The 14,167-nt window shown below is 52.2% G+C and overlaps 1 protein-coding gene across 2 annotated transcripts in view; it reads left to right on the top strand.

Moving 5' to 3' along the window:
• DISP1 (dispatched RND transporter family member 1) overlaps positions 1 to 10,634 on the top strand; it is a 138,094-nt gene extending 127,460 nt beyond the window's left edge. For both annotated transcript variants that reach the window (XM_036277614.1, XM_036277615.1), the window contains one exon: positions 7,044 to 10,634. In XM_036277614.1, coding sequence (XP_036133507.1) covers positions 7,044 to 10,634 — 3,591 coding nt within the window. The remainder of the gene's footprint in view (positions 1 to 7,043) is intronic.
• Positions 10,635 to 14,167: the final 3,533 nt, after the last annotated feature.

Here is a 14,167-nt window from a genome sequence, read left to right as displayed (position 1 = left end):
TTTCATTCTGCCTGTTTTATAGACCTTGAAAGTTCACCTGGGTGGTAAGTGGCAGGTGCAGGATTTGAACCCAGCTGAGCCCCGCTGGCCTGTGCCTTTGCTCACCGTGCCACACCTCCAGAATGCAGATTGCACCCCATCCAATTCGTTTCACTACCTGAGTCATTTCCTACTCAAGTGGCCTAGAATAAGGACCATTTTAAGAGCTAGGAATTTATTCTGCACACTCAAAGACTTAACAGCCAGCAAGCAATACTGTCCCATTGTAGCTTTTCTTAGTGAAAGCAATATACTATTTCCTCTATGATCTCATATTCATATATATTCAGACTCACAAAACCAGCATCAACAGATAGCTTACAAAAAGGCATACAGAATGATTATGACAAAGAAGTTGAATGAAGGGGAAGTAATGGGGAGGAAATCATGAAACCAAGAATGAGATTTAACATACAATTACGCATACCCGTAATTCTGTACACTTGCTAGCCGTGAGCGGCAAACTTGTCTGTCCTCCCTGACAGCCAAAGCAAAAAGGGATTCACAATTAGTGACGAAAGTCATATAAACAGGGTAACCAACTTGTTTCTAGAAGAAGCCCAGCTTCCCCTAACAGGCACGATGCCAGGTGCAGGGTTCTCGACAGCCTGCTCACACAGCAATGAATCTTAGCTGGCTGGTAGACAGCTCAGGGAGGTCGGTAGCAGGAAGAAGTTGTTGTGACGGCATTTCTACAAGGGGTTAAAGCAAAGAAATCTAAACGTGTGCTTTCTAGTGGCCTGGATGCATTAGCACGGTGTAGGCTATCCGAGGGAATGGACGCACTCTGCTTCGGGTATTTCTCTCCACTGGGCTCATGACAAGGATTGGCTAGCAATGAGGCCAAGTTCGTAATCTGCAGCAAGAACACCAGAAGCACTGTGGTCTACCCAAGACTCAGATCTCAGGGACTGGTCAAGCCAGTTAGAAATCTACATCAGCAAATGAATAACTAGATCAAGGTCCCCAGACTGTACCTTAGCGGGTAGGGTTGCCACTTAAACAACTGCTAACACCTTTGTATTCTAGTCTCAAACTCTGCTTTGAACCCAGAATAGTAACCCTTTCTCAACAGGGATAAGATATTCAGTGGTATCTAATTCCTGGTTAGAAGTTCAGATTTAACATTATTACTGTACCTTTTCTTTTAGTCTCCCAGTTCAGGACCCTTTTAGGACTATTTGTTGTGGTTTGAGCAAACTGTGTCCCAAGGCTACTCGGCTGCCCCCGCCCAATGCTAGTATTGTACTTAAGCACCTGGTTACTAACAACTACCATGTTGTCGCACCAAAATGGTACGGAGCAGAAGAGCTTAATTGTCGGTAGGTTGACTCCAGAAAACGTCCGGTCATCAGTGTGATGTTTCAATGAGGTCAGATGCTTCCATTGTCGTCTGCGGTGGTGACGACAAGCACACGGAGTCACTTGGCTCCCGTTTCCTTGACAAGCCACGGACCCCGAGTTCAGACAGCCTCGCCCTGCGCCGTGCGGGCCTCCGTTTCTGCCGCTGCCGCTCCCTCTTGACAGTGCCCCTGACACTTCCGCCCCTGTCTCCCCCTCACTTTCTCCTGTGCTTTGACATCCTGGGGACCCGCTGGTGGTTGGCCACCAGTACCCAGACGTGTGTTTCTCTCATCTTGACTCTGCCGGAAACCCTTTGCCCCGTTTTTAGTCTTCGCACATTGTCGGAGTTGGAACTCGGAGCTGTCAGCTGCCAAAGGGGTTTGGAATTTGGTGCCTCGGACCCGTTTTCTAGGGTAAATTTTGTGGACAGCTGGGGACCCCCCCCCCCCCCCCGCCGTGCTTGATTTAAGGAAGACTGTGGAGTCCTTGTTTTTTCTTTTCTCTGTAGGTCCCTTCAACTTGTCGTACACGAGGCCAGGTCACGTGGGGATGGCGAGTCCAGCAGGGACTAGAACCTGGTATTAGGGGTTAATTTCCTCCTTTAGTTTTTTTCTTAGCCTCTTAAAATACCTCCAACTTAGCCACTAATTTTGAAAGTGAAGGTATTATTTAAAACTCTGCTGGTTTCTTCTTTTTCTCTCCTTGTCCTTCCCCCCTTATTTTTAGCCAGCCCCACCCCTGCTACTATCTAACTAGGGCATGAGCAGGGACAGGCTGTAACCACGCAGGCAGCCCGGCCTTCTGAAACCGCCCATCGTGAATGCCTAGAGTTGAGTTACACCGCTCCTGAGAGTTACAAGAAAATGCTCTCACTAACTTATTTTTATAAATGTCCAAGACCTTGAAAGCATTCTATGAATTCCTTTCCCCGAAATGTGGCAGAAATATAGCCCCTCTGCGTGAAGAAACACCTGCTTGCCAGGTTCTAGGAGCCGCGGGGTAACACGACCGTGTGTGAGCTGTCTGGTCACACGCAGCTGAGTCCAGCCATGTCCCACTCTTCCTCACTGTGTGTGAGCTGTCTGGTCACACGCAGCTGAGTCCGGCCATGTCCCACTCTTCCTCACTGTGTGTGAGCTGTCTGGTCACACGCAGCTGAGTCCGGCCATGTCCCACTCTTCCTCACTGTGTGTGAGCTGTCTGGTCACACGCAGCTGAGTCCGGCCATGTCCCACTCTTCCTCACTGTGTGAGAGCTGTCTGGTCAACGCAGCTGAGTCCGGCCATGTCCCACTCTTCCTCACTGTGTGAGAGCTGGCTGGTCACACGCAGCTGAGTCCGGCCATGTCCCACTCTTCCTCACTGTGTGAGAGCTGGCTGGTCACACGCAGCTGAGTCCGGCCATGTCCCACTCTTCCTCACTGTGTGTGAGCTGTCTGGTCACACGCAGCTGAGTCCGGCCATGTCCCACTCTTCCTCACTGTGTGAGAGCTGTCTGGTCACACGCAGCTGAGTCCGGCCATGTCCCACGCTTCCTCACTGTGTGTGAGCTGTCTGGTCACACGCAGCTGAGTCCGGCCATGTCCCACGCTTCCTCACTGTGTGTGAGCTGTCTGGTCACACGCAGCTGAGTCCGGCCATGTCCCACTCTTCCTCACTGTGTGTGAGCTGGCTGGTCACACGCAGCTGAGTCCGGCCATGTCCCACTCTTCCTCACTGTGTGTGAGCTGTCTGGTCACACGCAGCTGAGTCCGGCCATGTCCCACTCTTCCTCACTGTGTGTGAGCTGTCTGGTCACACGCAGCTGAGTCCGGCCATGTCCCACTCTTCCTCACTGTGTGTGAGCTGGCTGGTCACACGCAGCTGAGTCCGGCCATGTCCCACTCTTCCTCACTGTGTGTGAGCTGTCTGGTCACACGCAGCTGAGTCCGGCCATGTCCCACTCTTCCTCACTGTGTGTGAGCTGTCTGGTCACACGCAGCTGAGTCCGGCCATGTCCCACGCTTCCTCACTGTGTGTGAGCTGTCTGGTCACACGCAGCTGAGTCCGGCCATGTCCCACTCTTCCTCACTGTGTGTGAGCTGTCTGGTCAACGCAGCTGAGTCCAGCCATGTCCCACTCTTCCTCACTGTGTGAGAGCTGTCTGGTCACCGCAGCTGAGTCCGGCCATGTCCCACTCTTCCTCACTGTGTGTGAGCTGGCTGGTCACACGCAGCTGAGTCCGGCCATGTCCCACTCTTCCTCACTGTGTGAGAGCTGTCTGGTCACCGCAGCTGAGTCCGGCCATGTCCCACTCTTCCTCACTGTGTGAGAGCTGTCTGGTCACACGCAGCTGAGTCCGGCCATGTCCCACTCTTCCTCACTGTGTGTGAGCTGTCTGGTCACCGCAGCTGAGTCCGGCCATGTCCCACGCTTCCTCATCGGCGTTGCCTCCGCAGGTCCACACAGACCCACCTAGTATGGAACTTCTCACATTGAATTGTAATTAGTGATTTTCTTGTCTGATTTCCCTGCCACACTTATGAGTGACTTGAGGGCAAGGACCACTATGCCTTATTCATCTTGTATAGGTGTCAGTTACTTTTTCCTCTTGGATGGATGGATGGATGGATGGATGGATGGATGGACGGATGGACAGACAGACGGACGGAACAGATGCCCTCACTCCTGAACACCTAGACAGTTCCTTCCACTTTGTTCCTTTAGACTCAGGGCATCAGGGCACTGGCTTCCGATTCCAGCTGGGTGTACCAGGCATGAAGTCTTTCCTCTGTTCTTATTTCTTACCCTGTAAGTATCCTCGAAAAGTGCTTTTCGGAGGTTGTCCATCAGCCAGCACCCCCTTCAAATTTGAGGACGGGCTCTCCAGAAGCCTACTAGCATTCATTTATTTATTTAATCCTCACCAGAGGACATTTTTGCATTTACCTTCAGATAGAGTGGGCGGGAAAGAGGGAGGAAGAGAGAGAGAGAAACATCAATGTGAGAGAGACACATGGAGTGGCTGCCACCCACACGACACCAACCGGGGCCGGGGACAAACTGCAACGAGGTACATGCCCTCAGCGGGAACCGAACCTAGGACTCTCTGGTCCACAGGCCGCTGCTCCAACTGCTGAGCCAAACCGGCCAGGGCTAGCATTTATTTTTTATAGTGGCCACCCAAGTAGTATTTGGTCTGTGCTGATCTTGTCCAACTTTTTAATCTTTGGTCAAATACGCTCGTGAAGAAAATAAGAAAACCTGCCATTATTTGTAAAGGTCATCCAAGGACAGGCTCCTCGCTCTCTTTCCCAGTCTTGGCTGGCAGCCCTGTTTGCTTTGTCTTCCATTCGGTTATTTCGTCGGCCACAAACGGGCTCCTTCTAGCCGACCCTGGCTCCTGGTGGATGCCGTTCCTTGTCTTCCACCTCGGACCTGCGATGTTCGGGTCCCTTCACCTCCCCTCCCGCCCCAGGCCGACCGCGGGGCCTGCGCAGCATCTCTGCGTAGGGTGGCGCTGTCATCTGCCATGGAAACCAGAGGTGCTCTGGGAGTTTCCTGGTGGTTGCCAGGCGGTTCTGTCCCCCTGACTCAGCACACGTGAGTGTCTTCACTGGAAACAGCTAAATATGAATTATCCGGTTTTGTGAAATGTCAGGTAATTAGTTATCTCTCTTTAGGAGAGAGCTTAAAGATGAAGGCTTTATTAAAACAAACATTAATTTAGTACACTTGAATAAGTAACTCTTTTGGCTCTTCTTCTTTTTTTTACCCCCAACAGAGTAGCTTTAAAAACAAAACTTTTTATTATGGAAATTTTTAAAAAGATGCAGAAGTAGAGTAATAGACTGATCCTTCTCATGGACGTCTCCTGACTTCAGCAGTTCCCGGTACCTGGCCAGTCTTATTTCATCTACACTACACCTCATCCCAGGCTTAGTCCCAGTAAAGTGCAGTTAACCTTGAACAACAGGGCGTCTAGGGGCGCCAATTCCCTATGCTATCAAAAATCCACATATAACTTTTGACTCCCCCAGAACTTCACTATGTATCTTTTTTTTTTTTTTTTTTTATCCTCACCCGAGGATATTTTTCCATTTTTTGTACAGATAGAGTGGGAGGGAGAGAGAGGAAGGGAGAGAGAGAGAGAAACATCGATGTGAAGGGACACATCGAGTGGCTGCCACCCGCATGACCAACCAGGGCCGGGAACAAACTGCAACCGAAGTACGTGCCCTTAGCGGGAACCGAACCCGGGTCTCTCCAGACCGCAGGCCGACGCTCCAACCGCTGAGCCAAACTGGCCAGGGCTTTACTATGTATCTTGATAACCAGGGGTAGAGCCTTGTAAATGACTTGGTTCTTCAATAAGTCTAAGTTCCAAAGAGATCATTTGTGCCAACATCTCCACCTCGAGAAGATTTTTCAGTGCATGATTGGTAAAGCCCACTTTAATAAAGACCAGGGATGGATTCAATCCTCCTGGGGGAAAGATTCACACCCTTCTTGAACTTTGGAGTTTCCTCTCTGGAACAGCCTTTGGCCAACAGAGATGAGGGACCAGGACAGGGGTGGGTCATCTGTAGCTCCGGTGCTTCTAAAGAGAAGTCTCTGAACAGGCTCAAGAGAAGGGGAATATTTCTTACTCTCACTCTTGGGCAAGAGAGGCCACTCGTGTAATCTTCAGACTTTGAAGGCAAGGGAATTGGACAGGCTTCTGGATGAATTAGCAATGCCAGGTTGGCCCTGGGACAATCTTTCCATTTTCCATAACAAGCACAGCCATCAGCAGAAAAGCTTCTCCAGGAATAGTGTCTAATGAAATACTGTCCACGTGAAACCAGGACTGGTCACACTTGCTGATAATGTGCAGCGGAGCCCGGTTACCAGAAGAGGAAGTTCTCCCCAAAGGGTTTTTTTTGTTGGTTGGTTGGTTGGTTTTTTTTGTTGTTGTTGTTAATCCTCACTGAGGATTGTTTTTTTTAAGATTTTTATATTGATTTTTAGAGAGAGAGAAACATCAATGTGAGAGCAAAACACCGATTGGCTGCCCACTCACACCCTGACTGGGAATTGAGCCCACAACTCGGGCACGTGCCCTGACCCGGAATGAACGGACATCTCAGGGCACAGGACAGCGCCCACCAAGAGCCACACTGGCCCGGGCACCAGTCGCTTTTTGATTCACGGACAGTTTTCTAGGATATGCATCCAACTATGTTTATTGAGCTGTAATACCTTCGTCACCCAAATTTCATACTGATACCAGAAATTCCAGGCAAAGCCACAAATGTGTTTCATAAATCAATGGGACAGTTCTGTTAATTAATCCTGTAGCTGTACATACAGAAGCCTACCATAGGCTTATCCATTTTACTGCTTTTTAAAGGGACTTTGGAAAGGCATGTTTACAAAAGAGGTGTTTATTTCCACTCCTTTTTAAAGCCACACCAGCATTCTTTGAAGTTGTTTCACACTCGAATGTCGTCCCCAAACAGTACTTTGTGTACCGTAACCTAGCAGGACTGTGCCACGGGGAGCTCTGGGGGAAGGCTCACCCTGTGTTCACACCCATGGCTGTGTCCCTTCTGTGACACCCTGTCCCTCCAGGCCACCTTAACCCAGGCCTTTGAGCGACCCCATTTTAAGCACAGCCCTTCCGCATGTCTCTCTCTGCAGATCAGGGCGCACCCCCAGTTTGGCGACCTCTGCCAGAGGACCACTGCCGCTTCCTGCTGCCCCAGCTGGACGCTGGGCAACTACATCGCCATCCTGAACAATCGATCGTCCTGCCAGAAGATCGTGGAGCGGGACGTGTCCCACACCCTGAAGCTGCTGCGCACCTGTGCCAAACACTATCAGAACGGCACGCTGGAGCCCGACTGCTGGGACATGGCGGCCAGGAGGAAGGACCAGCTCAAGTGCACCAACGTGCCGCGGAAATGCACCAAGTACAACGCCGTGTACCAGATCCTCCACTACCTGGTGGACAAGGACTTCATCACCCCGAAGGCGGCCGAGCACGCCGCCCCGGCCTTGAAGTACAGCATGCTCTTCTCCCCCACCGAGAAGGGAGAGAGCATGATGAACATTTACCTGGACAACTTCGAGAACTGGAACGCGTCCGACGGGGTCACCACCGTCACCGGGATCGAGTTCGGGATCAAGCACAGCTTGTTTCAGGACTACCTTCTGATGGACACCGTGTACCCCGCCATCGCCATCGCCATCGTCCTGTCGGTCATGTGTGTCTACACCAAGTCCGTGTTCATCACGCTGATGACGATGTTCGCCATCATCAGCTCCTTGATCGTCTCCTATTTTCTCTACCGCGTGGTGTTTAACTTCGAGTTTTTCCCCTTTATGAACCTCACCGCGCTCATCATTTTGGTGGGAATCGGGGCAGACGATGCGTTTGTCCTGTGTGACGTTTGGAACTACACCAAATTCGACAAGCCCCATGCTGAAACTTCAGAAACAGTGAGCATCACCTTGCAGCACGCGGCCCTGTCCATGTTCGTCACCAGCTTCACCACCGCGGCCGCCTTTTACGCCAACTACGTGAGCAACATCACGGCCATCAGGTGCTTCGGCGTCTACGCGGGGACCGCGATCCTGGTGAACTACGTTCTGATGGTCACGTGGCTCCCCGCCGCGGTCGTGCTGCACGAGCGGTACCTGCTGAACATATTCACTTGCTTCCGGAAGACCCAGCAGCAAATGTACGATAACAAAAGCTGCTGGACCGCGACTCGCCAGAAGTGCCACAAAGTGCTGTTTGCCGTCTCAGAAGCCTCCCGGATCTTTTTCGAAAAGGTGTTGCCGTGCATTGTCATTAAGTTTCGCTACCTGTGGCTGTTCTGGTTCCTTGCCCTCACTGTAGGGGGCGCCTACATCGTGTGCGTGAACCCGAAGATGAAACTGCCGTCCCTGGAGCTGTCCGAGTTCCAGGTCTTCCGGTCCTCTCACCCTTTCGAGCGTTACGATGCTGAGTACAAAAAGCTTTTCATGTTTGAACGGGTCCACCACGGAGAGGAGCTGCACATGCCCATCACGGTGATCTGGGGGGTGTCCCCGGAGGACAACGGTAACCCACTGAACCCCAAGAGCAAAGGGAAGTTGACCTTAGACAGCAGTTTTAACATCGCGAGCCCGGCTTCCCAGGTCTGGATTTTGCACTTCTGCCAAAAGCTGAGAAACCAAACGTTCTTTTACCAGACGGACGAGCAGGACTTCACCAGCTGCTTCATTGAGACCTTCAAGCGCTGGATGGAGAACCAGGACTGCGATGAGCCGGCCCTGTACCCCTGCTGCAGCCGCTGGAGCTTCCCCTACAAGCAGGAGGTCTTCGAGCTGTGCATGAAGAGAGCCATCATGGAGCTGGAGAGGAGCACGGGGTACCACCTGGACAGCAAGACCCCGGGGCCCAGGTTCGATATCAACGACACCATCAGGGCGGTCGTCCTGGAGTTCCAGAGTACCCACCTCTTCACGCTGGCCTATGAGAAGATGCGCCAGTTTTACGAAGAAGTGGAAGCGTGGATTTCCAGCGAGCTGAGTTCAGCGCCCGAGGGCCTCAGCCGCGGCTGGTTCGTCAGCAACCTGGAGTTCTACGACCTCCAGGACAGCCTCTCCGACGGCACCCTCATCGCCATGGGGCTCTCGGTGGCCGTGGCCTTCAGTGTGATGCTGCTCACCACCCGCAACATCATCATCAGCCTGTACGCCATCATCTCAATAGCTGGGACCATATTTGTTACTGTGGGTTCCCTTGTCCTGCTGGGCTGGGAGCTAAACGTTTTGGAGTCTGTCACTATTTCGGTGGCGGTTGGCTTATCCGTAGACTTCGCCGTCCATTATGGGGTTGCTTACCGCTTGGCCCCGGACGCCGACCGCGAAGGGAAGGTGGTCTTCTCCCTGAGCCGCATGGGCTCCGCGATCGCCATGGCTGCCCTGACCACCTTCGTGGCCGGGGCCATGATGATGCCGTCCGCAGTCCTGGCCTACACGCAGCTGGGCACCTTCATGATGCTCACCATGTGCATCAGCTGGGCCTTCGCCACCTTCTTCTTCCAGTGCATGTGCCGGTGCCTCGGGCCACAGGGCGCCTGTGGCCAGATTCCGCTCCCCAAAACGCTCCAGTGCAGTGCCTTCTCCCACAGCCTGTCTCCAAGTCCTGGTGACAAGGGGCAGAGCAAAGCACACGCCCTGAATGCTCACCACATAGATCCCCAGGGCCAGAAATCCGACGCAGAGCATGAGTTCTATGAGCTGGAGCCTCTGGCGGCCCACGGCTGCGCCGCCCCCGAGAAGCCGGCCTACGAGGAGACGCACGTCTGCTCCGAGTTCCCGGGCGGCCCGGCGAAGGGCCCGGGGACGCCTGTGCGCGCCGCCGCCGTCGGCAGTGAGCTGGACGGGAGCCCGGGCCACGAGCCGAGCGCCGCCCTGCTGCAGCCCGCCCTCGAACAGCACGCCCTGCGTCACTTCTTCTCTCTGAGTCAGAGATGCAGCTGCCCAAATGCCTACAAACGTCTGAAGCACAGCCCGCACTCCTGCCAGCAGCTGGGCGACTGCTTGTGCCCCCAGTGTGCCCGTGCTGCCAGCGGCTTCCTGCACGCCCAGAACGGCGGGCCTGTGACGGCGGCACAGCGAGCCCCCGAGGGCTTCGTGCCCCCCGGCCCGCACTTCCACCCCTGCCCCTGCCTCCAGGGCAGAGGGAAACCGCCCGGGGTGCAGAGTTCTCTGCCTCGGAGCCTCTTCCTCCACCCCGCGCCCGCGCAGACCAGCGCGCACAGCCTGCAGAGCGGCGACGAGCAGCCCCCGAAGGTGGCAGAGCCGCCCCCGTTTTCCTGCAGAAGCACAGGATCTGTGCAGAAAGCCTGTCGTGATTCTGAGGACAACCAAAGGGGACCCTGTCAAAATACAGACGTGGGGAGTATGGTGGGCAGCGGCGGGGCTGAAAACACGGCCCCCCCTTCAGTGGGTCAGACCGACAGTGCAGAGACGGGAGCGGAGCCCAGCTCGTCACGGGCCGATGGCCCTGTGAACTCAGAACATTTGAATCACAGTGAACCACAATTCCTATTGAACCATTTAATGGGGGAGGTGGGTTGCGGGTCCTGCCCGAACCATCCGCAGGGCTATGGCAGAATTGCCAGGGTGAGGTGCCGCTCTGTGCACTGCCCGATGCCAGCCTTCGAAGCCAGTGTGCCTGCTGTCATAACACACGCAGAACTTTCTGGGGAAAGTCTGTTAATAAAAACACTTTAATAAATATAGTATTAAACTCAGAACCGGTGCCTTGATTGTTCCTTTGAGACAGAAGTAAAATCCAGAAGTTTAGAAAACGGGTCCCCAGAATGCAGGAATAAAAAGGTTTCACTTTGTTAAAAATCGTGGAACTTTCTGATGCCCGGTGAACAGTCACACCCATCTGAGGAGTGTTGGCTGATTCCGGGGTTTTATATTTTCCAAAAGGACAGTTGTTTTACATCTGTACCCCACTGGAAAAGCCATGGTCTCTGACAACAGTGAGTCAGATTGAGAGCGCGGGCACCTGGGACTTTCCATGCCCCTGGGAATTCTGTTTCCCCGACAGCCTTATTCTGCGCTTTGTCAGTAATTAGGACATTTGCTTGCGCAACATAAAGAGGGATTTTAATAGAGGCACTTCCGTTGGAGTCCAGGAACTAAACGACGTTAAAAGTTTACATTATGTGATGAGGCCTTATTTAAAAATCAGGTGCCAAGCATTTTCTGTTCATATGTTTATTGATTTTTTGAGAGACAGAGGATGGAAGAGAGAGAAACATCGATGTGAGAGTAAAACATCCATCGGCTGCGTCCTGCATGTCCCCTACCAGAGACCACGCCCGAAACCCAGCCATGCGCCCTGACCGGGAATAGAACCAGCAGCCTTTCCGTGCACGAGATGACACCCAACCGAGCCACACTGGCCAGGGCAACAAAGTACATCCCACTTGCCCGAGTGAGTAGATTTTGCATGAAGCCAGTAATATTTCTAACCACATCGGTGTCTCTTCCCACATTAGCCAAAATGTGCAGTTCTTCAGTCATTACCTCTCTCGACCCCCAGCAGTCACGGGCATCACCTCGTGTTGGGTGACAGTTACGTTAGTGTCACAGAAGAACGAGCACAAAGGAAGAGATGTGATCAATCGAAACAGTGCCACCCTCCTTAGGATCAGTCACGTGTTAACAAAGACAGACCCAGGTCAGGTGAATCCTAGCCCTTGGAGGCAGTCAGGGGAAGGCAACCGGTCCTAGGAAGTTTGCTTCCATCTCTGCCCCCAAGGGACATGTTCAGACGGCTGCTTTCTCCTGTGTTAGACGATGTCTCAAGGTGTGCAAGGCTGATTTTATTGTGCAACTAACACCTGGAAATGCTAAGCCTTCGGGCAGCATCTGAAATGACAGTGTCTTGATCACTCGCCCACAGTTGAGCTGTTGGGGCACACTGTCCGGGTGGTACTTCAGAGGACACACCCTCCTTCGTGGGCGTCTCCAGATCCTGTGCATTCCTGCCCCGTCCAGGGACGGTCCCTGCGCACTCTGCCTCCAGTTTGGTCCCCTAAAGAAAACTGGTGGAGCCCGGCTGGGGTGGCTCAGCGGTTGAGCATCGACCCTGCACCAAGAGGTCACCAGTTCGATTCCCGGTCAGGCACGTGCCCAGGTTGTGGGCCCGATCCCCAGTGGGGGACATGCAGGAGGTGGCCAATGGATGTTCTCTCTCATCGAGGTTTCTCTCTCTCTCTCCCTCTCCTTCTTTTTCTAAAACCAAGGAAGAAAAAGAAAAGAAAACTGGTGGAAAGATTTCTAAATACCACGCTTTTCCCGCAAAAGTTACGTATGTTATTTTCTAGGAATAGTTTTTTAAATTAGATCTGCCTACGAATCAGGGTTTTCAACAAAGAATGCGAAGGGATCGCGTGGTTCACCGGCTTCAAGCCACCTCCACCGAACCACCTTCCTAAGGAGCTTTGCAGCGCGTGCTGGGGCCCCCCAGTGACAAGGCACTCACCCCGTGACTCCCTTGCTGAACCCACATCTGTTGTCTGCAGTTTTCCTGTCGTTTGGGTCCTCATTCTGCTCCAAGTGAAAACGAACATCTCTGATCTCTCTGCCACATGGCGTCCCGAAAGCTATTTGAGCACAGCCGTCCTGTACTCCCACTCACATCCCCAGTTCACGCGCCTGTTTTTCCCATGTCCGGGCTTCAAGCACTTACGACACTGATCAGGCCATTGTGGCCTCTGCATGAGTAAGGCTGTGGAACTCCCTGCCCAAGGGGGGCTCATGAAGCAGGCTCCGCTGCCCCAGGGAAGCTGGAGGGACCCTGTGAGGTCACTTTGAGATGGAAATAACTTCTGGCTCAGGCATCACAGCCGACTTCCATGCAGCTTCTCGGAAACTAAACCCACGGCGTCTCACACGTGTACCGGCGGAGCTGCCTCTTGCTACCCGGTAGCTGTTTACACGACCTTCCGGACCGTGCGCCGCTCCGCTGCACTGAACTGTGTTCGAGAAACCTGGCGAAGCGGCGAAGAGAAGGAACCCCTGAGTATTGGACTCAAAACCCCCAACATCAGACCCTGTGTTTTTCGTCGGAAATGTGTAACCATAAAGTTGTCTAGTGGTCATTTAGGGACCGAAAAGAACTTTTTTTTAAACCTGGCAGGGACACAAACTGAGCGTAAGGGCGACAAGAGAAGCAAACTTCTTTATGGATGGTCCAACCTGGAAGACTTCCATGGGAGCTTAATTTAGAAAACAAATACATGGAAATCGTTACCCTGAGCCTTGAATATGGCAGGAAACTTTCTGCATTGATTCATCTAGACGTTGGACTTTGAATTGACTATTCATATTTTTCAAAAATATTTTTTTCTTTATTGATTTGAAAAAGAGAGGAAGGGAGAGGGAGAGATAGAAACATCAATGAGAGAAACATCGCTTGGCCGCCTCCTGCATGCCCCCCATTGGGGATTGGGCCCACAACCTGGGCATGTGCCTTGACCGGGAATCGAACCGGTGACCTCCTGGTGCATCGGTTGACGCTCAACCACTGAGCCACACCAGCTGAACAACTATTCATATTTTTCATGCAGGAATTTCTAAAAAGAATTTGTTCGCTGGGACTAGAAAAAAAATTTAAATATCACTGTTTCTAATTCTGTTTCGCAAAGAAATGTCATCCATTGTCCTAAAGAATTACAAAGCAGATAAAACGTGAAATTATAAGAGAGAAGGGCCCTTTACTGTGAAGGGTTTGTAACTTGGAGGGTTTTTGCTTATGGAAAGGACTTACAGATTGTTCCGGCCACAGGACATACCTTTGAGGTTTGGGTCCATGTGACCAGAATCATTCCTGACTCCCCTGGAAGGTCACGTTTTTAACCCCTGCCTGACTGGAAAGTGGGCTAGGCTGAGAGCGTGAAGTTTCTCGCGGAGACACGCTGTGTGGTTTGAAATAAAGGGCCAGCTTCGTCTGCATATGTCCATTTCTTGCATGTAATCGCTGTGATGTGCACGTCTTCCTAAACCAATGTTCTCTAAGGTGTGCTAAGCTGCTATTCGATACATCTCATTGCAATCATCTGCAATCGTTCTAAATTCTGAAACTTTCTGGAACGAGTAATATGAAGAGTAGTTTTACAAATGTGGTCTTACGGAAGATTAAGAAATGTCCCTGATCCCCATTGGTTCACATGGAAACCATCTTTCCGCCAGCAGTTAGGACGTTTCTGGATGAAATATGAGGAAACAATGACTTTGACAACAGC

The sequence above is a fragment of the Molossus molossus genome, unplaced genomic scaffold (assembly GCF_014108415.1).
Source record: "Molossus molossus isolate mMolMol1 unplaced genomic scaffold, mMolMol1.p scaffold_m16_p_23, whole genome shotgun sequence".
In the NCBI taxonomy this organism is placed as follows: Eukaryota; Metazoa; Chordata; class Mammalia; order Chiroptera; family Molossidae; genus Molossus; species Molossus molossus.
The sequence above is the reverse complement of the archived record's forward strand: the minus strand, read 5'-3'. Positions and strand labels throughout refer to the sequence as shown.